The sequence below is a fragment of the Mastigoproctus giganteus genome, chromosome 13 (genome assembly GCF_048544385.1).
Source record: "Mastigoproctus giganteus isolate SK-2022 chromosome 13, ASM4854438v1, whole genome shotgun sequence".
Taxonomy (NCBI): domain Eukaryota; kingdom Metazoa; phylum Arthropoda; class Arachnida; order Uropygi; family Thelyphonidae; genus Mastigoproctus; species Mastigoproctus giganteus.
This window is the reverse complement of record NC_143587.1, coordinates 7,500,248-7,525,418: the sequence shown is the minus strand read 5'-3', so window position 1 is coordinate 7,525,418 and position 25,171 is coordinate 7,500,248. Positions and strand designations below refer to the sequence as shown.

Below are 25,171 nucleotides of genomic sequence, written 5' to 3'. Positions count from 1 at the left end.
ATGTCTGTGTTCTGTTGTTGTGTCTGAAGTATCAGTCCAGGTAACTGATGCTTCTGGCTACTCAGAAGCATGAATTACCTGGACAGATGATTCTGAGTACTTGTCCACACCACGGGAAGATGGGCCAGTCCCAATGGAGCTCGCACTGTCTCAATTTGAGACTCTGGCCCACCTGATGTTGGCAAAAGATGGGCCAGATTCCTACAGAGGAGAAAAAAAAAGGATTTCCCGTGGTGTTAAAATAAAAATATATAAATAAAAAATATATACAGTGGATTCCGGTTAATCGGGGCACCTTTATTTGGGGCAAATCTTAAAAAACAGAAACCAATTGAGAAAATAGCCAGGGTTTACTTTGCTTAATTGGGCCAGCATGCCGTTTAATCGGGGCAGGAGACTGCAGCACTGGAGATTATCCTATGATTGTCTGGAGGTCACAACGATAAAACAATTAGCAGTCACCTGTTTATTGGGCTTTTCTGTTAGTGAAATCTATCATAAACGGACAGTAAATTCGATCTTACTGAATTTGCGACCGACAGCTGGAATTCTGTGGGTTATTATGGTGAAATGTGTTTACACTTCCATGAAATCTTCAATCATATAAAAAAATTAATTTTCAGATCTTCTCTTCATTCCTATTTTTAAAGTTTTGTAACTTGTTACTCCGTTCTCACTTGCAATTTGTGTGTGCCATGTTCTTTGTTATTGATTGCTTATCTTTTTACTGTTTTAAATTTTAACACCCACCACAAATGTCAGTGAACAGAAATGTCAACTAGTTCATACGTACATATTACAGTACGTATTAATTATTCCGATTATCACGTATATTCTTCTGATTTTCATGTATTTTTTAATTGGTAAGGTAATAAAGGGTAAATTTCTGCTTAATATATCTTTGCTTTTATAGCCTGTGGATAATTTCCTCCTATTTTCGCTAATTAGAATCGCTGTGTAATAGAATTAAAATTCAATTCACAAACGTGATCACAATGACCAGCGCTTACTGCACGTCATATAGTGAATGGTACTTTACTATGTTGAGTTCGTCATAACGTGATTTGATTGTACAGTGAACCAATTGTAAAAAAGCGGGGGGTACATGGTATTTTTAACTATTTGCGTGAAACTTTGGATAATTGGGGCAGCCGCTTAATCGGGCCAAAATGCAGTCCCGATGTGGCTGACCGGGCTAGCTGGGTGGGTAAAGTGCCTGCCTGGCAACCCAAAGGTCGCGGGTTCGAATCCCGCCTCAGGCTTGGATCAAAGTATTGCCAAAACTTCCTTTGAGAGCTTCCTTGGACTCAGGGGAGGTACCCATTGACTGGAGATGTGCAAATGTGACCCCAATTCACAAAGGGGGATCAAAGGCTGACACAAGTAATTATAGACCTGTGAGTTTAACTTCTGTTCCCGGAAAATTAATGGAGGCACTGGTGAAAGAAGCACTGCAGGATCATCTAGACAAGACTTCAGTTATAGCTAGGACACAGCATGGTTTTGTTAAGGGGAAGTCTTGCCTGACCAATTTGATTGGATACTATGATGCAGTCACAAAAGAACTGATGCAGGGAATAACTTTGATATTATATACTTGGATCTTAGAAAGGCTTTTGATACTGTTGCACATGGAAGACTGCTGCACAAATTGGAGCAGTGTGGCATTGGAGGCAAGTTGCTGCTATGGATAAAGGGGTGGTTGAGGGGGAGAAGACAGAGAGTGGTAATCAATGGACACTGCTCATCGTGGACTAATGTTATTAGTGGAGTCCCTCAGGGTTCAGTATTGGGGCCTTTATTGTTTTCTGTATTTATAAATGATATTGATGATGGTATATCAGGCTTAATGTCCAAGTTTGCAGACGATACGAAGGTTGGCAGGGTTGTCAAGGACACTACTGACACTATGCTGCTGCAACAGGATTTGGAAAGGTTGAGCAGATGGGCTTCGAGGTGGCAAATGAAGTTTAACATTGACAAATGTAAAGTACTACATATGGGAAACAGCAACCCCAGAGCAACGTATCAACTCTGTGGTACTACACTGACAGTGGTAGAGAATGAAAGGGACCTGGGGGTGGTGGTGCAGGCAGATATGAAGTTCTCTGAGCAGTGCAGACGAGCTGCAAGAGTAGCTCATGGTGTATTGTCAATGATATATAGGAATTTTTCTAGCAGGGATAAGGAGGTGATTATTCCCTTGTATAAGGCAATGGTCAGGCCACACCTAGAGTACTGTATACAGGCCTGGAGGCCTCATTTCAGGAAGGATGTAGAGCTGCTGGAACGAGTACAGAGAAGGGCAACTAGATTGGTGAATGGGACAAAGGGGTTCTCTTACGAAGAAAGGCTTAAGTTTTGCAAATTACAGTGTCTGGAAACTAGGCACCAGCGGGGTGATCTGATAGAGGTGTACAAAGCCTTGAATGGTTTGAGCATGCTCAATGCTGATGGGATTCTTCCTCTAGCTCAGAAAAATCACCTGAGAGGGCATAAATTCAAATTGAGGAAAGACAGATGTAGGATAGATGTGCGGAAATTTGCCTTTAGCCAGCGGGTGGTTGGTGGGTGGAACAGACTTCCATCCCTTGTCGTGGAAGTTGATAGCCTAAATAAGTTTAAGGCTCAGCTGGACAGGTATTTCGAACGAACAGAGGGGTGAAGTGGAAGTGGTTATTTTTATTTATTTATGTTACTTTTTTTTTTTTTTTTTTTTTTGGCTGATGCTGCATAAGCTTGCTTTCTTGCATCAAATGCCTCTACTAATGCTAATGCTAAAACCTTGGGAGGTGCATTATGGCCAAAGAAGCTGATGCACCAACAACTACCAAAAAAAAAAAAAAAAAAAGTCCCGATGTGTCTCAAATAACCGGAATGGACTGTATATATATGATAATAAAAAAATAAATAGGGAATATTGCTCCCTATTGAGTAGCTCCACCAGCCAAAGGAGTAGAATTATTCATAGCCGTATAATTAATTCTTCTTCTTGTGAAAACATCAGATGCAAACTGCTGAAGCGCAACATAAGAATTCTTGTCTCCCACTAGCAAAGTTTCATGCCCATGAGAGAGTGTAGAAACTGACGAACAAAGAACATCTCTAAAGTCATTATGCAGCGGACATTCAAATAAAATGTGGCTCCAATTTTCATTTTCCCCGCATTGACAAGCTTCCATCCTAGAAAGACCAAAACGACATAGTTTTTCGTTAATAGATCCATGTCCCGTTAAGAGGAAGGGTGTATATAAGTCTAAAGAGAACCAAACAGGTTTCTGCTTTACACAAAAATTCACCTCAGGGAAAAAAGTCCTAGTAACAGATCGGACAGATGACATATCCCAGCAAGTCTGCCACATATTTATCATTTCATTCCACAAACGATTACATTCTTGCTTAATATCTGAATGAATATTCAGAACCAAAGCCATAAATTCAGTTGATAGTTGTTTTTTTAACCTATAACAAAGACCTCTGTAAGCTACGTGAAGGTTCCAATGGCAATACACCTGCAAGAACCTTTAGTGCAGAAGTTGAAACAGTATGACAAGTTTGGCAGAAATGAGATTTGTGAGGAACATAGCCAGAAAGACAAGATGCGACAAAATCAGGAATGAAGTGATTAGGGAGAGAATTCAGGTTTAAAAACTCCAGAAAAGATTGAAAGGTCCTGTTTGAAATGGTTTGGATATGTCAAGAGGATGAACGAGAGAATCACATTCCAGGATTGAATGTGATTTGTTTAAAATGATCTATTAATGTGAATTTTGAGAACTTAATAAAAATCTGGAATATTCTACAAAAACTTTATTATGAAATTATTTTTACGTATGTTATTATTTTTTACTTATTTTATGCTTATTTTTTTATATACTTGAATAATAAATTTATGCTTAATAAACTGTGTTAATATACTTAATTTGTTGTTCTTATTCTAAAAACATTACTACTAAAGTAATATCAGAAAAAAAAAACTTTTTAGAGTACTTTTCATATCCTTTTAATTTTCAATTTTTCCTGATAGCAAGGAATGAGTACTGGCACCTATTTTTTTTACAAAAAAAAGCACTGATTATAATAAATGTTTTTATTGTATTTTTAGAATTTAAAGTCACTGAAAGTCAGATGCTCCCATGGGATCTGGCAGATGCAGTGTAAATTCCCATATTTTTTTTTTCAGCTGTTGGTGTTAATCCAGCGAAAACCAAGCTCTATTGCAGGATTAGACAACTGTTGCGGTATCTCAAATACCATGTGGGAATGGGAATTGCCTAGGAAAAATGTAGACAGTTTTACTCATCTGGCATCCTGTTAAATGCCATGTAAAAAAATTCTCATAATTCATAGCAAATAAATTGCAAGAAAAAAAATACTGTATAACCAGCTAGAGAATACTGGCGGGCAAAAGTACATAGGAGGATTTGACTTCATTTACAAATAAAAAAGAAAATTTTAAGAGTAAACATCTGTGAGATGCCATTCTAGCAGCAAAGGTTAAATAACTTTTTAATATAAATTTTGAAATTAAGGATAGCATTTATTAACAATATATTCACATAGTATATCCAAACTTGGGGGTATTTTTACTATTAAAAATATATTAAAGTTTTAGAGTAACATATCTTTTTATATATTAAATGGACTATAGGAACACAACTGTGTAAAGGAATTGCGATTAATGGTTCAGAATCAGCAACAAAAGTTAAATGAAATGCAGCTTCAATTAAATGAACAAAGGAGAGAGATTAATTTACTCAAGGTAAGAATAATTATATTTTATTATTAATTTTATTATATTTTTCTTTCTTATAAAATTTTGTGCAGAGTGATAAATTTTTACTTTACTAATAAGAATAATTAGGAATAATTATTCCTTATTATTAATAATAAGGAATTCTCTGTTATTTATAATTGTCACACCTAAGTTTGAAGTACCTAAAATAAGTAACAGTTAATTTCTTAAGGGTAGTTAAAAATAATGTGAATGAACATAACTATTCTTTGTTAACTAAATTTTTAGTTTAGATAAATTTATTCTATGTTATTTATGAGTAATTTGGTTGTTTGCTTGACATCATTCATGTGTCCATTATATTAATTGTGACCTGCACTTGATGACCTTTAGCTGCAAGTTTGCATTCAGTACTTACTGTGAAATATTTAATTTGAACGTTCAGAACATGAAGCAGTAATAATTTATCCAAATCCAATAAGCAATTGAGTAAAATTACAGAATCCAAATCTTTGATCCTGTTGACTGTGCCAGAATTGTATGTTCTGTTTTTGTTGTCTTAAACCACATAAATGCAGTCCAGTGTTCACTTGTAGCATGGGATGCATATAAATTATCAGATGATAATTTATATTATCCTGACTACAGTAGATATAAACTAGTCCGCATCGAAGCGCCTCCATAGCCAGGTGGGCAGGAGCAGCAGTGCGTAGCACACGCTTCTTGATTAGACCGGGGTTCGAGCTCTTGACCACCAAATACAGAGGTTGCGGAAAGGTCAGGGAGTGACTATCGCATATCCCCGGAGCAATATGGCCTTAGTTGCTAATGCTCCTAAAAACCAAAGAACAAACAAACAACATAGTCCACATCCAATTAGAAAGGAAGTTAGACAGACTAAGATAGATTACGAGAAGTCTCTGAAAAAACTAGAAGGAAGAGGATGAATTATAATTCATCTGCTGGATATGAATGATTTAACTGTTGATGATCTTGCTCAGTTTGCTACCAAACTTAATAGTTGTTTTACATCTATTTTACATTCCGCATGAGGAATTGTTTAGGGATGGTATGATTTTTTAGTGTTTCTCACCAACCATTGAAGTAAAGACGGAAAACCAAATTCTTAAAATTTTTAATATTTACAATAAATTTACAGACAAAACAAAATATCATATTACTGATGATAGTAATTTTAAAATAAGACAACTGTGATATACAGTAAATATACAAATACCGAATTTAAAATACAATAAAATATAGCCGACCGGGCTAGCCGAGTGGGTAAAGTACCTGCCCGGCAACCCAAAGGTCGCGGGTTCGATTCCCGCCTCGGGCTTGGATCAAAGTACTGCAAAAACCTTGGGAGGTGCAATATGGCCACAGCAGCCGATGCGCCAACAACTACCAAATCAAAAAAAAAAAAAAAAAAAAACAATAAAATATACTAGGTTAAAAGCGCTAAAATACTAACTGAAGCTTTCAAAGGCTTCTGCCTTCTTTCTCAACAGTGTACTTCTATTCTGCAGTGCATGATTAAATACCAGCAGGTTCACGGTGTGTCTCACGTAAACGTATACTGTTCCCGTCGGAACCGGAAGTGGCTCGGGAGCTTTTCAGGTAAAAACGTTCATCCCCTCCAAGGATTACCGCCTCAAAGAGGGGATGAATGCGTGTGCCCCTATCTCTATTTATATTATTCTCAATAGAACTAATTCGTAAGCTCTCGAGCCACTTGCGGTCCCAAAATCTATGCGCCCGATCAGTGATGACAGCTTCATCTGGGGAGATTTGATGTTGCTTCTCCCAGAAATGTTCAGCTATGGCGGATTTACCATAGTCTGCATTTCTTATCACATTTGTGTGCTCCCCCAGACGATCTTTGAGATGCTGTTTTGTTTCTCCCACATAACACTCCCCACACTCCGGGCATTTAATACTATATACGACCCCACTCATATTTTCATTTAAGACAGGGTCCTTCACCTGTGACACAATTGTGTGCAGCTTCCTGCCTGGGAGCTGCACACAACGTGTCTGGTAATTCCTTAATATACGAGCTAAATGCTTGGATAAACCCGGATAGTAGGGAATGTATGCGGTGGCTATTGGCGTGAAGGACTCACTTCTACTCTGCCCTCCACTAATGTATTTCTCTATGATCCTCCGGGGGTAGCCACACTTCAAAAGATACTACTATGGTATTTAATAACACCATGTACAAGCAGGTTAACAGTGCAGCTATGGTCTCCCCCATCAGTGCCATCATAGCTAATTTAGCGATGGAGGAGCTCGAGTCTAGACTATTTAATACTACATTTCTCCCTATGCGTCCGTGGAAAAGATATGTTGATGATACGTTTTCAGTTATTCGGAAAGGGAGTGAGTATGATACGTTGAATTTTCTTAATAGCTTCTCCCCCGTTCATACAATTCACCTCTGAGGTAGAGGAAGGAGGGGTTTTGCCATTCCTGGATGTGCTGATTTGTAGGGAAGGCTAGCATTTGAAAACAAAAGTATTTAGAAAATCTATGTGCAAAGGCCAATACTCACACTACAACTCAGCTCAGACTAATCATCACAGGAACAGTGTGGTAAGAGCATTAGTGGATAGGGCAAAATCCCATTGTAGTACCTCAGAGGATAGAAAAATGGAGTATGAACGTGTTACGGCGGATCTTTTGAAGTGTGGCTACCCCCGGAGGATCATAGAGAAATACATTAGTGGAGGGCAGAGTAGAAGTGAGTCCTTCACGCCAATAGCCACCGCATACATTCCCTACTATCCGGGTCTATCCGAGCGTTTAGCTCGTATATTAAGGAATTACCAGACACGTTGTGTGCAGCTCCCAGGCAGGAAGCTGCACACAATTGTGTCACAGGTGAAGAACCCTGTCTTAAATGAAAATATGAGTGGGGTCGTATATAGTATTAAATGCCCGGAGTGTGGGGAGTGTTATGTGGGAGAAACAAAACAGCATCTCAAAGATCGTCTGGGGGGAGCACACAAATGCAATAAGAAATGCAGACTATGGTAAATCCGCCATAGCTGAACATTTCTGGGAGAAGCAACATCAAATCTCCCCAGACGAAGCTGTCATCACCGATCGGGCGCATAGATTTTGGGACCGCAAGTGGCTCGAGAGCTTACGAATTAGTTCTATTGAGAATAATATAAATAGAGATAGGGGCACATGCATTCATCCCCTCTTTGAGGCGGTAAGCGGTAATCCTTGGAGGGGATGAACGTTTTTGCCTGAAACGCTCCCGAGCCACTTCCGGTTCCGACGGGAACAGTATACGTTTACGTGAGATACGCACCGTGAACCTGCTGGTATTTAATCATGCACCGCAGAATAGAAGTACACTGTTGAGAAAGAAGGCAGAAGCCTTTGAAAGCTTCAGTTATATTTTAGCGCTTTTAACCTAGTATATTTTATTGTATTTTAAATTCAGTATTTGTATATTTACTGTATATCACAGTTGTCTTATTTTAAAATTACTATCATCAGTAATATGGTATTTTGTTTTGTTTGTAAATTTATTGTAAATATTAAAAATTTTAAGAATTTGGTTTTCCGTCTTTCGTTTTACTTCAATGGATGGTGAGAAACACTAAAAAATCATAGTATGAATATACCCAACCCCAGAGGCCTATTTGAAGAACTGTTTAGGGATAGGATGTGTATCAAATTCTAAAAGGGAAGTAATTGATTTTGTGATACTGAGAAGAAAGTGGAAGAGAAATTGTTTAAACTAAACATAAATCACTGTGAACAGTGATTCCATCCATTGTATAGATTTCAGTGGATGGAATCTATCCAATTATATTAAGCGAGGTAGCAAAGGAGGAACATTATAGGAACATTCTTGCTTTGAGGGAGTCTGGACTGTAGAGATGCTAATCACAAAGGGGATCAAGGGCGACATGAGTAATTACAAAACTGCTTGACTTCTTTTCCAGGAAAAATAAAAGAAGTAATGCAAGATTGTCTAGACAGGAATGCAGTTATATTGCAGTCATAGCATGGTTGTAAACTGTGATAATGTCATAGCATGGTTGTAAACTGTGATAATGTCATAGCATGGTTGTAAACTGTGATAATGTCATAGCATGGTTGTAAACTGTGATAATGTCATAGCATGGTTGTAAATTATGATAATGCCATAGCATGGTTGTAAGCTATGATACAGTAACAAAGGAACTGATGCAAAATAATGATTCTAACATTACATAATTAGATTTCATAACATGATATTGCATGTAAAAGAGTGCTGTACAGATTGGAGCAGGGTGGCATTAGGGGTAAGTTCTATATATATACATATATATATAGGAGAGTGGGGGAAGACAGAGAATGGTTAACAATGGGCTACTTTTATTACTGGAGTTCTCCAAATTCATTGCTGGACCCAGTGTTGTTCTCTGTATTTATTAATGATATTGATGAAGCCAATATCAAATTTTCAGGTGCCATGAAGGCTGGCAGGATTAAAATAACAATAATCAATGTATGCTGCTAAGACCAGTTCAACTGCCACTTCTTGGCAGTTGAAGTATAACATTAAGAAATGTAAGGTATTGCATATATGTAATGGTAATCTCATAATAATGTACGAACTGTGTGGTACCAAGCTCAGAATAGTGGAGAATGAAAAAGATCTGTGGGATAATTGTGTAGTCAGATATGAAGTCCTTTGAGCTTTGCAGATGGGCTCCTCAGCTCATGACAGTAATATACAGGAATTTTTCCAGCAGAGATAAGGGGTGATTATCCCGTTGTATAAGGCAATGGTTAGTCCTCATCTTCAGTACCGCACACAGGTCTGGAAGACTAATTTTAGGAAAAATGTGGATTTGAAGGAACAGGTGCAGAAGAAGACTAGCAAGATTAGTGAGGAGAACAAAAGGTTGCTCTTACCAAGAAAGGCTGCACCTCTGCAAATTGCAGCATTTGGAGACTAGGCACTTGTGAGAAATTTGATTGCGTAAGATCAGTGCTGATGAGATCCTTCCTCTTGCTGAGGCAGGTTAGTTGCTGGATAGATGTGTGAAATCTCTTGGGGTAGGTTAATTGTTGGAAAAAACTCACATCTTGAAAACTAGAAATAAACTGTTTAAACACTTTATAAAACCATGATAAATAATTTTAATAAATGAGTATCATGCCACAAACCCTTTACTTCACACGTTTTTGTTCACGTACTTAATGAGTCAGAACAAGGATTATAGATTTGCTTTTCTCAAATTTGTCATGTTAGGCATTTGCAAATTCCATCTGATGCTTCAGAAGTGGTTAGTTTGAATAAGATGGACTGGTGAAATGGGAAGTGTTTCTGTGTGTTTTTTTTTTTTTTTTCTTTTAAATGCCCGGTAAATTTGCATCATTTGCCACTACACCTAATAATACTATTATTCCAAAACCATAATCTCCACAGAATGATAGTTGCTAGCATTAAGCCAAAATGTTAATCCATACTGCTGGATTGGGTCAGAGGGTAATGTACTTGTGTAAGGAATAAAGGTTGTGGTTACGAATGATGCCTCCAGTATTAATGTTGCAATTATCCAATAATTTTTAATATTAGGTATAAATAGTGTGATTATAATTTCAGCAATCAAGTTGTCTTAAAAACTAAATACATAGTATTGTACTATTAAGTTCTATACTGTGAACTGTTGAGTGCCTTGCAAAATGAATGATTTTATACATTGCAAATATATTCTAACAATTAGTCTAGAAAATATGTAAAAGAGAAAGAAATTGGTGTTTAGAGCTGGATTTTTGAAGTTTACTATGTTATATTATAAAAGCAAATATTTTCCCAGGACTGGTGATATGGGAATTAAAATTCAAATTATTAAAATTCTTGCCTATATTGTATTATTAAAGTAATATAATAATAATTTCAGTGATCTAAGTGTTATTTAATGAGTAATATACTGACAGATTTATAGTGTCCATCTTGTAATCTGAATTAATTTGTTTTATGTAACCTCCAGGAATGTATACGTGCCATACGATTATCCAGTCCTTCTGTACCAGCCATTGTTGAATCTATCGAGCAAGATGAAGTTGTAAGGTAATTTGAATTAAGTTGGAATTCTTATTTTAAATGCATATAAATAATATACAGATACATATAGCAATATTCTGTACTTCCATAAAATATTTATAAACTAAATTTTCATCTGTTTGTCATGGTAATTGATCAATACATTGTCAGTGTATTTAAATAAATATATATTTATTGATAAAGTTATTTGAAAAATGGCTAAATTGGTACTTCATCAAGAGATGTGTTATTTACAGCATTTTGTATTATGTGGTTTTTCAAGTTGAATTTTTTATAGAGAAACTAATTTCATGGAAATATGTTACAGCTGAGTTTACCTCATGTGGTATTTATTTCTATTAATTAATTGACTTTTTACTGCTAGTTATCTTATATATCTCTTCTGATAAAACATGACTTAAGTGGTTTTTTTTTTTTTTTTAGATGCTTTGATAACATAATTGTGTGTTTGAGTTTCTCATTTGCAGAGTTTGACCAAAAAAACTAACTTATTTTTTCATAGCATATTATTTTATGCTATGAAAAAATAAATTAGTTGGCAAAAAATATTTGACAGAGCTGCCATTACATTTTTTTTTCTTTCCCTGTGCTCAGATTTTGGCACTTCATGCATGATTAAATTTATCATCCAAAAACTGGCAGTCTCCAGATCCTGGACATGCCAATTTTTAGACATTGCATCATTCAGACCATGTGGATCAGTAGATTCAATGTGATGCAAACCGTTAGTGTCCGTGTTAATTAGAGACTGTAAAATACAGATTTTATTTAAACTTCAAAATTTCACACTTTTCCTAATTTTATTCGTAGAACTCTGGATCTTTGACTCGGAGGGCTATAATTGGGAAAATGTATTCAAGTCTTGTATAAAATGAATAACAATTCATTTTGTATTCTTGTGTGGCTTTCAAAACTGCATTGAGGTGGAGTCTGATTGCGATGATTTTTTTTTACGACGAAAATCAAAAAGATTGAAAATGGCCATTTCACTGGGCTTGACATGGAATTTCTCATCAGACAAGCATGGTTATGCCTAGGTCACTCTAGATCCCAGATTTGGACCCCATAAGAACTTAATGCCCACTTTATTTTTTTATGATGCAATTCAAAAAGGATCAGATTGATGGTGGCCATTTTACTTGGCTTGACATGGAATTTTCCATCAGACCGGCATGGAATTTTACATGCTTGTCTGATGGGTGCCTCCGTAGCCAGGTGGGAAGGAGCAGCAGTGCGTAGAACACGCTTCTTGTTTAGACCGGGGTTCAAACCAGTCACCACCAAATACGGAGGATGCGGAAAGGCCAGGGAATGACCACCGCATATCACGGAGCAATATGGCCTTAGTTGCTAATGCTCCTAAAAACCAAATAAACAAAACAAACAGCTTGTCTGATGGCAGACTAGATCCTAGGTCTGCCATCAGACACAAGAACTTCTTCTAAAGCTGGAAAGAGATATCACTTTGACTCTTTGTTTACTAATTTTTGGATTGTTTGGCAGCAGAATGAGTGAATCATGACTGAAATTTATATAAATTTGGTGGAGTGTATGCCTCGCCACATCCATGCAGTTTTAGTAGCAGATGTTTCTTCTCTTAACCATTAAGCAATCTTCTCAAATGTAAAAAGCATGCCAGCAAATGTTTTGGTATATGTAGTTCAGTTTCATGTAGGTTCACCATTCAAATACATGTAGGTTACTATTCAGTTTTTTTAAAAAAAAATAGGATAAAAATAGTTTAATACCTATTATTTTAGTAGTACAAGGCATATAATTTGAAAACTTGTATATTTTAAGTACAAAAGAGTGTCAACAGTGACAGCTTTTTTTGGATAAAAAAAGGTGTTACGTGAGTGGGAATAAGAATATTGTACACCATTCAATATATCTTTTTTTTAAAGGGATATATTATAGCGAGTGGTCTGGAGCGGGAGTGCAGTAGCACACGCTCCTTGAGTAGACCGGGGTTCAGGCCCCTGACTGCTAAATATGGTTGATCTGCCAACGTGCACTGGACTAGTGTGGCAGATTATGGTCCATTTCCCTCAACATATTTTGTGGAGGAGGCTTCCATCCTGCAGTGGGTTGATAGTGACTGCAGTTTTTTTTTTTTTTTTTTTTTTTATATTGAATGGTATTAGAGACTGTCATAAATCTTGTGAGTTGGCAGATATCAAACATATGAGTATTCTTACATGTTAATTAGAATAATCTGACAATTTTTCTCCCTGTCTTATACAAAAAAAAAAAAAAAACCCTGCAAATTTGTGCATGAAATTTTACTGTTTGTTTCTGGTAAGTGAATTGACCATCAGGTGTGTTATTCTGTTTGCATAAAATGTATGGCATGCAGAATGAAATGTTAAATGTGTCTTCATGTTATTATGTCTCCTGTTAAACCACATTTTCCATTTTCTTTGTGTATGTGTTGTACGGGGTTAAATTTGATTTTGAATTGCCTTCAATATGCCAAAGAAATGATTTAGTATTTAGGAATATATATTTATATATATATATACAGGAAACCCTTGATTAGTGCAGTTAATGAATCCTTGAAATATACCGCACTAATCAAACTTAAGAAACAATGGGAATAATTATAATGAATCCTTGAAAATTATGAAATTGTAAAAATATATTTTTTCTTACTCAATACGTACCTATAATGCACTGCATAGTTCTTAAATTATTAAGGAATAAATTTAAAAAAAGATAGTATGATTTAAATTTTATTTTTTGCAAAAAAAACTTATCTAACTTCAATTGAACAGTGGTAGCTTTCTTCCTTTCCTCCATGATTTTGCGATAACAATCAATTTGCTTATCTAACCCTCAACGAACGTTCATGCTTCTCTCTGCATCTGGATCAATCTCTAGTATGAGTTCTTTTGCTTTTTAAAGTGTATTAAATAGTTCAAGTTTTTTGAATGAAATTTCTTTGGGAGCAAATTGCTTTTCTTCTGCTTCATTTTCGTCTTCTTCCTCGTATGCATGTTGATGCTCAATTTCAAGAAGATCGTCGTTACTTAAGTCTTTTGAATGCGATTCCAATAATTCTCTAACGTTTTCTGAATCTACTTCCTCAAAGCCGAGGTCTTTTCCAATTGTAGTAATTTCATCAATAACTTTGTTGACAGGATTAATGAAACCGCAAAAATCATTTGCGCATTCAGGCAAAAGATTCTGCCAGACAGCTCTCATGCAGCTGTTCGTCATTTCTTCCCACGATTTGTGTATGTTCTCAACTGCTTCTTTAATATCATAATATTAAAGAAGTTTAATATTAATAATAAAAGAATATGAGTTACCAGAGCAAATTTCAATTTCAGAGTGGTATGGGGTGCTGCTGTCGAGCATTTTGGAGTCGATTCCCATTCATTTAAGTTAGAAGACCCTGGTGAGTGCGTATCACGTATTTGCCGCTTTAGGCGACGTTGTGAGTTGCCAAGCACCGCAAGAAAAAAACAGCGCACTAATCAAATTTGATAACGCATATATTAAGGGGATAGTATCAAAAAAATTTTGCGCACTAATTAAAACCGCATTGTTCAAAACCGCATTAATCAAGGGTTTCCTGTATATATATCCCAGACTTTCCATATAAAATCTGGAAAAGATTTTTGCTTTTTTTTTTTTTTTTTTTTTTGTTATACATGTAAGTTATGTTATACATGTTTTGTTATACATAAAAATTATATGTAGATGCGATTTTTAATAATTGGCAAGAAATATAATGTAATAAGGTATTTTCAAGTAAATAAGGATAAGAACACTGTGGTAAGAAGAAAGAAATGCAAAAAATAGATGTGCCATTTGAAAGTGAAGATGACAGTATCATATGTACTGAAAGTTTTTTTGTGTTGTTTATCATTCTGAGCATTTGCTGATCATGCAATAACATTCATATATTACCACCCTGATGTCTGATATAGAAATCTAAAAGTTTTTGGGTTGACTCTGCTCACGTTTTTATAAAAAGGTGAGCAGCAGGCAAACAAAATGGAGAGGAAATTGCCATGTAAGAGTGTGCAGTTCCTCTTAACATGCACTTGTCATTCAATTTATGTATGTTGCAGTGCCCAAACCATTGGATGCTTCTGTCACAGTGGGTTCAGGAAGGCACTTGGAAACAGGGTTTTGCTGGCATCAGAAGAACACAACATAAAGATTCACAAATCCACTGAGTAACAACAGTTCTGCTGCCATAGTCCTCTAGATTTCCAACATCATAATGCCATCCTCATTCATGCCCATGGTGGGTGGGCAATTAGCAAACAACTGCAAGAAGTGAGACCCCCACGTTTTCATCATCTGATTCCATTATCAGATAAATTCAAAATCTGCAGTTGTGCAGAGGAAAGTTTTTGGTGACAGGAATGGTATCATGTCTTTAGTGATGAATCATGCTTCTATGTGGGATCCAGTGATGTGCATCTGAAGATATGCCCAGGGATGAATGTAATCCAGCCTGCATCAGGTAGCATACTGAGCCAATACATGGAATCATGGTATGGGGGAGCCATTAGTTACATAGCCATTCATGTCTGTTAATGGTGGCACATTGATGGCAAGACTTTATGTTGAAATCATTCTAAGAACAGCTTCTGCCCTTTCTGTGTTACACACAAAATACTTTTCCAGCAGGACAATGCTTGCACACATACAGTGGTGAAGTGATAATGACTCTATTCATTGAAAGATATACATAAATTTAAATAACTTAATGAACAACCAGTTTCAAATATCATACAATAATATATATGCTATCTTAAAAATAAGTTGTACATCATTTTGAAATACTTTAATCAATAGTATAATGTACCCCATACTTATTATTTCCTTAGAAATGTTTGCTACTCAGAGTTTTTCTTATAGTCCATTATTCTTTCCCTCTTAAGAAACTAGCGGTAAACTCCCATCATGGTGCTATTTCAGCAATGTTGGTATTGTTTTCAATTTTGATGTGTCGTGATGAAAACATTCCCCTTACTAACATTTATATCTCCAAATTGAGGGGGAAAAAACTGGGATGAGAATGAATGAAATGAGTTGTAAAAGACATTCAGCAACCCAATAAAGTTGACATCAGAGATTTATAATTATCTTCTTTCCTTCTTCCAAGAAATCCAATACAACTGCTTTAAATGATTATGAAGATGCTAAGTTGGTATCCTGTTTCACACACATCATCTTTCAAGTGTTTTCTTTATTTTAGGCCCAGTGAAAATTCCTCCTTTCAGTTTTGCTTTTGTTAATTGGGAAACACCTCCCTTAGGTAGCAGAAAGCACTTCCTTCTTTATCCAGAGCCTTAACAAACTTTTTCATTAATCCAAGTGGAAGAAGAACCTTTTTTTATTCAACCAGTGGAAAATATTTTATATTACTTCTCCCTAGTAAAATTCCTCCCTCTTTTCCCATAGCTGCGCAATATGTGTTTCTGTTGCGCAATTGTCCCACAAACAGAAAACAACAGTATTTTGTGAAACCTTCCTATAGACCAGTGAGTAATCCATTTTCATTAAGATCACTACAGACATTCCAAGCAGTTATGATACTTTATTGCACTCAGGATCTTTACATACATTCATATGTTTCTTTCAAGACAAGAGCATGACATAGAGAAACTGGTGGAAATTCCCTTCATTGGGCACAAAAACTGCCCTTAAACTTAATTTTGAGGCATCATTGAATATATGCCATTCATTAGTATTGTGTTCAATGCCCACTTTGTTCAGAAGACCACTAACATCTTTAAAGAAACACATACCATCTTCCAAAACACTGCATTTTTGATGTACTGTAATTTTAGTTTCTGCTTCAAGTAACTTCCACTGTTGTAACGTAGAACAAAGGCGTTCTGCTTGCTCTTAAATTGCATTTACATACACAAACTAAGTGATATAATTCTTCTTAATTTGGTGCTGCCTGTTATAATTTTCTGGTTCATAGTCCAAATCTCATGAAGTGGATGGTTCACAGAATCTGCAGCACAAGAATCCTCATTCTGTTCATCACTGCTTCCTACATTCCATGATTTTGGTTGGGGGGGGGGACTCTGGTGTCGGTATGTCTTCATTATTTGGAACAGGCCTTATTGCAAATAATATGTTAGGATATTCGGTGTTGTGCTTTTTATGGACATGCCTGATTTTTTTGTCATGCAGAAATAGCCATTGTAAACATGGTTCCTTCCACAGCACAGAAACTGCAAAAGGCATACTTTTAATTTTCCAAATTAACCACATCCTAAAATTTGTAATGAAGGTAATACAGCTCCACATATGTGGAGCTAATGTTTTGTCCTGATCACCAGTCTTGCAACCAAAGTACAAAGAATATGCATGGTTAGTAATGTTGTATGCATTCTTCCCCTCAGTTTTTGTTATACTCAGATGACCAGAAATTGTCAGGGTGATTCAGACACAAACTAAGTGATATACTTTGCTTTTGCCTAAACATTTTAACAATACAATGCTAAGCAAAACAACACAATAGAAAGTTTTTCTTTTGTGTTGTTTAAAAAAAAAAAAAAAAAAAAATTATGAAATAGATATGCAGATAAACTCCATATACCCACAGTCTTTCTGTTACTTAAAGGCAGAGGTAGGAATCATACAGACAAGGTTGAACATTATTATTTGCAGGTAATACAACAGATAAGTATCATATCATATTAAGTTGTAGTAACATATACATATTATGGGTAAACACAAAAACCTGTATTTATAGAAATTGTGATGTGATGTGAAATTTTAAGAAGAATTTTAAAATCTATGCATAAAAATTGACTGCATTTAAAATTAATATGGGCAAGTGTAATCAATCAAGCATTTTTTTTGTTATGTTATTTTTATTATTTTTATTTTTTATGAAAACCCCAAACACGAAAGGTATCAAAACCTGTAGTACTTAGTACCGTGCATGGGTTGAAGGAGAAGTATGGGGGGAGGGGGATGCCGGAAACTTTGCTCTAGAGACTAAACATGAGTTTCACCACTTCAAGCCTCCATTAAGCAAAGTGGTGGTATTGCACCGGTTGATGAAAGTCATCTACCACCTCCAATGGTTGATCTTTAGCATTGGTATCCTCCATTGCAATTTCTTTTGTTATCAACATTCTTAACAATAATATATTAATATATATATATCTGCTGTTTTAGTATTTTGAAACATTGAAAGTAAACTGCCCATATTAATTTTAAATATTTTAGAGTAATATCTTATGCACATTGATATGTATAGTATATAAAAATTTATAGTACACTCCTGTTGTGTGAGGTTTGAAAATTTTGTGATAAAAGAATTAATCAGTTTTGTTTACTTATATAGGTGCTATATCTGTGTTAAGTGTTTTTATGTATCTATTACAAATTAACTGCTATCTTCTATGATCATATATTTTTTTTGAGGATCACATGATTGACAGAAAGAAAAAGTAACCTTACCACCACATAAATCAAAATTTAACCAAAATCCCTCAATTAATTAAGAAACTAATCCATTAGAATATATTTCTAAATGCAAGTAAATTTAAAGCAGAAACTTTGGGAAAGCAAGAACTATAAAAAAATAATTTACATTACCTGGCAAAAGTGTTATTTGTGTACCTAGCTAAAAGCCACTATATTTGCTATAAAAAGTATGTCTTATATTTTGAAGTAAGTGGCAATACCTAGTTAGCCACCAATAAGGCAATAGTCTCTGAAATGGTTACCTGGGTATTGATACACATTGGAAATAACTAGTGATGATGTAATGGTTTGTGCAATAGCATCATTATATGTAAGTGAATCACCAAAATGGTTAAAATGGCATAGTTTTTATCATATCTCATTGTGAATACCTTCACAATGAGTTGCCTGATATTGCACTACCTTGAATAAGCAACACTTCACCAGTGGAGAAGACTGTTGTTAATTATTCTCAGTGGATACCACCACTCAGGCGGCCATTTTAAGGCTGTTTGGCCTCTCATTGGTGGGTGGATAGGTACCCTGGTGTTGGAGTAAGTGATAACCCAGTTGTGAAGCATAGCTTCACAATATGAGAGATTCCAGATGGTATACAATGGTATAGCCGAAAGAATTTGGAAGGGCTGTGGCCTCAACCTACGTGGAATTCACTTGACGTAATGGCTAATGCAATAGTATCATTGTTATACGTAAGTGAATGATGTCATTACGTCAAGTGAATTCCCTGTAGGTTGAGGCCACAGCCCTTCCAAATTCTTTCAGTCTATACTGTTGTATACCATCTGGCATCTCTCATATTGTGAAGCTATACTTCATAACTGGGTTGTCACTTACTGCAACACCAGGGCACCTACCGATGAGAGGCCAAACAGCCTTGAATTGGCCATCTTGGGTGGTGGTGGTGGTATCCACTGAGAATAAGTAACAACAGACTTCTTCACTGGTGAAGTGTTGCTTATTTGAGGTAGTGTAATATCAGGCAACTCATGAAGGTATTCACAATATGAGATATGATAAAAACGATGTTATTGCACTAACCATTATGTCAAGTGAATTTCCTGTAGATTGAGGCCATAGCGCTTCCAAATTCTTTCAATAATTAGCAACATATTTCTTGCCTTAAACTTAAGAAAATGTATGCTTATTCCTGCATTAGAACTGTTTTTCTTAAGAAATTCAATACAGATTTGTCATTTTCAGTGCGAGTTCATTTGTAATTAACTAAAGAGGCTGCAACAATACACTAAAGAATAGAGAATCATAGCATGAAATAAAATATAAATTTGTTCTAATGTAGGAAGACTTGCTCATTTTCTTAGCTTTAAGACAAGATATTATCCCTTTCTGAGAAAAACGTAGTGCTCAAAGATCATAGCAGAGCAATATATTTCTCCCTAAGAGAAATGTTGCTCTACTGTGATCCTTAAGCACTGCTAGTTATTTGAAGTGTAAGGCCTTGTGCTTACTTGCTTAACAATGTTGAAATTGATGCATATTGTGGCAAACTTAGTTTGCTTTTAGTTGCATTTGCAAATGGGGCTTTCACCACCTCATGTACATTAACAATATTTTTGTAAGCTTATTATGATTACCCTTGATCATTGCATTTAGTTGCACATCCCATAATTACTCTCTCATAGTGAGTACAACTCTGAATGTATTACAATTTTCTCCTAGAAGAGATTCTGTTCTGACTTCATTATGCTGACTTGGCTGTACTCGGTTCCTTTTAGGCTTCCACAAACGTTTCGGCCTTGTTGATAATCATAGCAGTAGCCTGTTCCCTCCATGGCATGACTGTGATCAGCATTGAAGACACATGAGGTAATTCTGTTTCCTCCATCAGAGTTATTACTGCACCTTCTTATCCTTTGTTTACTTGAACCGACACTCTCCAGTTTATCTGTTTCTTCAGATAAGAGCAAGTGTTTTAGGTGCACTAAACTATCTGACCTGCATGCCTTGACTTTGTGTGCTCTTACTGTGAACTGCCTTATTGCCAAATAAATCAGACTCGTAGTTGTGGTATACCACTGCTGTATTTTGTCTGCTCAGTTATCCTCAAGTACAATAGCCATAACATTTTTAAAATGAGTAATAAATTAATAGCATGCATTTAATGCATGGAAAAACTAAAACCAAGAAGGGAAAGTTGGAAACCACACTTGATAGTAAATAAGATTACCTTCCTAAGTCATTTTAAAGGAAGCAGGAAAATTAGTCTTTCATTTGTTTTGGGTTTTTATTATCCATTGTATATTCAGAGCTCACAGGTACTATCTCAAAATAAAAGAAAGTTTGATTCCCACAGAAATATGGCAAAATCCCCAAATAATTAAAGACATTTAAAAAATTAATAACAAATTAAAAAATAAAATGTGCATAGGAAATTCTGTTATTTTTCATTAATATACAATTAGTATCTCTCTCATGTAACATTGCTCCTTATGCATATGTATCTGGTAAAATTGGTTGTGCTTTCATTATTTTTCCTTCCAGTTTGTTTTATTGGGATGAGGACATGATTAGTTGTTACTCCGGATACCTTTTGAAATAATAGTTTGGCATGAAGGGGTCATAATGAGAACACTCAATGAAGCAGCACTAATTTTTCTTTAATTTTAATTATTTACTGTTTGAAATTTTATTGCATCAGTTAATTCATGCTTGGTAGCCATGGATGCTTTCTAGCTTTGAAACACAAGTGTGACTGCAGTAGTATAATAGTATTCAGGTTTGAAACCAGACTTTTCGACAAACTTCTTTTTTAAGGCAAAGAGGAAAATCTTTTGTAAATAAAATGGCCCAAGTTTTTTTGTTTTTTTTGGCCATCTTATTTGCTTGATTTCAGATTAATCAGGGTTGGATGCAGCTAGTAGTAGAGCATAATAGCAGCATCTCTGGTTATGTATTGAATCTAGTCTAAGAATCTGAAGGATGCAGCCACATTTTTCTAAGTTCAGAGTATTTGGCAAAAACGTGGTGAGTTTCTAGTAAATTTTATTGGTATTTTATTGGTATTTCATTTCCTTTCTTGTGCTGATTATATAGCTATATTAGTTTTTAAACTAGATAATTAGTTCAAAAGTTAAATCTTTCACACAGTCATGAAAAGCATGATAATCATTAGTGGAAAGAGTTTACAATGACTTATAATTAATCTACATTACTGTTTTTAAAATTGTAATGTAGGATATTTTTGAGGTACTTAATTTATTATAATTAGTGTTTTGTTGAATGGTTTTGATCTTGTATTTTCAATTTAATATTGTCTAGAGGTAAATATGGTTTCTTCTAGAATTTGTAAATATAGCATGACTTGGAACTTTCGTTATTGATTCACCTGTCTGTGTCATGCTATTATTGCTTGTACTCACTGTAGCACATGTGCAGAGCATTCTTTAGCTAATGAAAATGCATTTCTTAATGCAGTTATAGTATTACTATATAGTATACTTTTTATACTAGAAGTAGGAAGTGCAATGATCAAAAGTCAAAACTTGGTGTATTATGGAGGAGATTAAATCTGTGAAAGCAAGGTGTCTGGACAGTAATAAAACTGGTGGTTGGCCTCAAGTATGAATCATTAAGCACGGATTGCTTTCTTTTTCAAATGAGGTAATTTTAGCTGTGGGACTCGGTTGTTAGGCAAACTAGGATCTCTGATTCATCTTTCTCAATTTTTTCTAACAAAGAATGCTGAATCAGAGCCACCACATGTCTATCGGGTGCAAAAATTGGTGTTGGTAACCATTTGTGCCATGGAATATAAGGTAATGATTGAAAGATGCCGCAAAATAGGCCAAAATGTTATTTTGCAAAGCTTATGGGAATAAATTTTTCCCAGAACAGTCAACCCTAATTGGTGGAAGGAATTTGTTTAGTAAAGGTGGAAATTCACTTGAGCAAAGTTGGAAACTAGGCATCTGTGTGAGATATGATTGAAGTATTTAAGGAATCTACAGGCAGACTGAATGGGGGGGGGGGGAGCTATTTTCACCTTTTTAGGTTGATGTAAACAGGGAGACATTAAATTCATATTGAGGAAACAATCATTGAAGAGTGAATGTAAAAAAAAAAAAAAATTGCTATGGAAGTTGTAAAACATTTTTTTTACAACTTCACCTTCAATAAATGTTGTTTTATTACAGTATTAAAGCATTTACATTATTCACGAGTTCTTGCTGCCTGTAGTTTTTTTTCTTTTTGAGTTGATGCATGCTGCTACCTTTCAGCAGTTGCTAATGGAGTGCAAGTTTGCAATTTCTGCAAACAACAGCGATAATAATAGTGGCATAAAGAGGCATCTTGAATTGTTTTAACAACCTTGCAATCACTAATAGAAATATATTGCTTCATTTACCCTTCAAAAAGGAACATCCCCAGAAATTTTTTGAATGTGCTATGTATGAAAATTCTGTAGACACTCCTCTCACAGGTTCACAAATGATAATAATATTTAATAAACTTTAAAAACTGTTGTGGGGGGGTTGTTTTTTTTTTAAATAAGCTGTGACTAGAACTCCATTGTCATGGAAACAAATGTCATAAGAAATGCTATCACTATTCTAATGCATACCTTGTACTATTCATATTATAAGAGGTTGTTCGAAGTTAATCTTGACTTGTTTGTGATTCTTAAAAACTGTTGTGGGGGGGGGGTTGTTTTTTTTTTTAAATAAGCTGTGACTAGAACTCCATTGTCATGGAAACAAATGTCATAAGAAATGCTATCACTATTCTAATGCATATGTTGTACTATTCATATTATAAGAGGTTGTTCGAAGTTAATCTTGACTTGTTTGTGATTCTTAAAAAAATGTATTTTCTACAATTAATTATTTAGGTTCACTGACATTATTGCAAGGCACTGATGCTTGTAACTGAGAAGGGACAGGAATCAAATTCTTTATTTATTTGGAATTTCTGCCCTACCAGGCTTGAAAAGGTGAAAAACCACTGAGAGACAGACAAATCTGTAATGTTAAGGAGGGATAGTCCGTGAATTCCCTACCCAAAGTTTTGCATTGTTATGCAATAGGATGATCTGCTTTGACAGTTTTGTAGGCACTTACTTATCAAGTTACTGTAGTATGATGTACTAATTGTTGAATGTTATGGCAGAAAATTGACAGGGATTATTTCTACATCTCAAAAAAACAATAGATTTGTTTTCTGTTGGCAGAGAGCCATTTTGCATTCTATGCTGGTCTCTTTTGACTCAGGAAGTGAAGTGATCTATACCTATGCTCACCAGAAATTGGTATCTACTACAGGGTTGCATCTCCCTTCAATTCAAATAAACTGTCTACATTTTTGACTAGCAATGGATAATTTATCAGTTATCCAGCCATGGATAATTTATTTTACACTTTCAATATTTGTACATAGATTGGATGCAATATTGCTCGTTGTAACTCTCCCTTTTCAAAAATGAGTTTTCAGTACAGTGAATAGTTGATGGTGACTGCTTTGTGGTTTTTTGAAAACTTGTACTAATCATACATATGTGTATATCATTGTATCTGTTCAGCATATTGCTTAGAATTTCAGCAGGGTTTCACATTTTCTTTCACCATAGATTTGATAATCCTTATGTGGTGATAATAAACTTATTACAGTGGTGTCTTGTATTCTGTCTACTATTCAAAAAGTGAGAAGCTTTTACGAACTAATTGCATTGCATTATAATACATAATAATAATTTTATTATTATTTATTTTATTTTTTTTTTGAAATCAATAAAAACTATTGATTCATTATTAAATTAGAAACATTAATTACATATATCAATTTAATGCTAAACCTTTTTGGAGAATGCTGTCTTCCTCATCAGTGATAATAACCAAATTTATAAAAGTAAGGAACATTTACATTCATTATTATTGACCTTTTTGAGATTCAGTATTTAATAATTGCTTACAGTGATATGAATCAGTATTGGATGTTTGGTATTACTTCCTTAAATTTTCTGAAATTTCATTAGATCTTCAGTTAAGCAAAAGTTAAACAACTTAAAAAGTTAAACAGCAAAAGTTATTCCATAAGAATTTAACCCTTCACCAAATGCAGGTTTTTAAGTGTGCTTTGAATAAATGAAAGAAAAATACAGGTAGTATAGCCTGTTACAGTATTCTCTTTGCATATTGTAAAAATTTTTGATTATGAAAAAAAAAATTGTGTATATGTAATTAAGCAACTTGATCGAAACTTTAATATTATATATATATTTTTTATTTTACAGGTGGGCAAGTTCCTTACAGAGGGCTAGAGTGACAAGATGGGGAGGAATGATATCTACACCTGACTCTGTGCTACAGGCCATGGTTAGGAGAGCATTAAGTGAAAGTGGCTGTCCTCCACACATAATCACAGAGCTTATGGAGAATGCACATGAACGCAGGTGGCCACCAGGACTTAGTACTTTAGAAACACGCCAAATGAATCGGCGCTATTACGAGAACTATATATGTAAGCGGATACCCGGAAAACAGGCTGTTGTAGTCATGGCTTGTGATAATCATCATATGAATGAAGATATGCTTTTAGAACCTGGATTAGTCATGATATTTGCTCATGGTATCGAATGACAATGATCACCTTGTTTGTCAGTGTACAACTCCTCCCACATTCAGACTAATTGTGTAGTGTAGGTAAACAGAATTCTGCATTTTTAACTTTAGGCAATAGGAGTTTTATATATTTTGTATAGAGATGTAATATACTGGTTTTTAATATGGGAAAAATTCATTTTTTCAAAAGGAATTATTTATATTCTTTATGCATCTGGTTATTCCTATAAACATTGCTGTAATTTCCCTCCCTATAATGTACTATTTTTGTGTGTAAATATCTCCCAATTTTGCATCAATGGATACTGA

At 35.1% G+C, this 25,171-nt stretch overlaps 1 protein-coding gene across 2 annotated transcripts in view; it reads left to right on the top strand.

The window, feature by feature from the left end:
• The window catches only part of elgi (E3 ubiquitin-protein ligase NRDP1 elgi), a 37,829-nt gene extending 12,862 nt beyond the window's left edge, over nucleotides 1-24,967 (top strand). For both annotated transcript variants that reach the window (XM_090387191.1, XM_090387190.1), the window contains exons 4-6: nucleotides 4,652-4,762; nucleotides 10,741-10,820; nucleotides 24,535-24,967. In XM_090387191.1, coding sequence (XP_090243317.1) covers nucleotides 4,652-4,762; nucleotides 10,741-10,820; nucleotides 24,535-24,880 — 537 coding nt within the window. In that variant the 3' untranslated portion in view covers nucleotides 24,881-24,967. The remainder of the gene's footprint in view (nucleotides 1-4,651; nucleotides 4,763-10,740; nucleotides 10,821-24,534) is intronic.
• The last annotated feature ends 204 nt before the right edge of the window (nucleotides 24,968-25,171 follow it).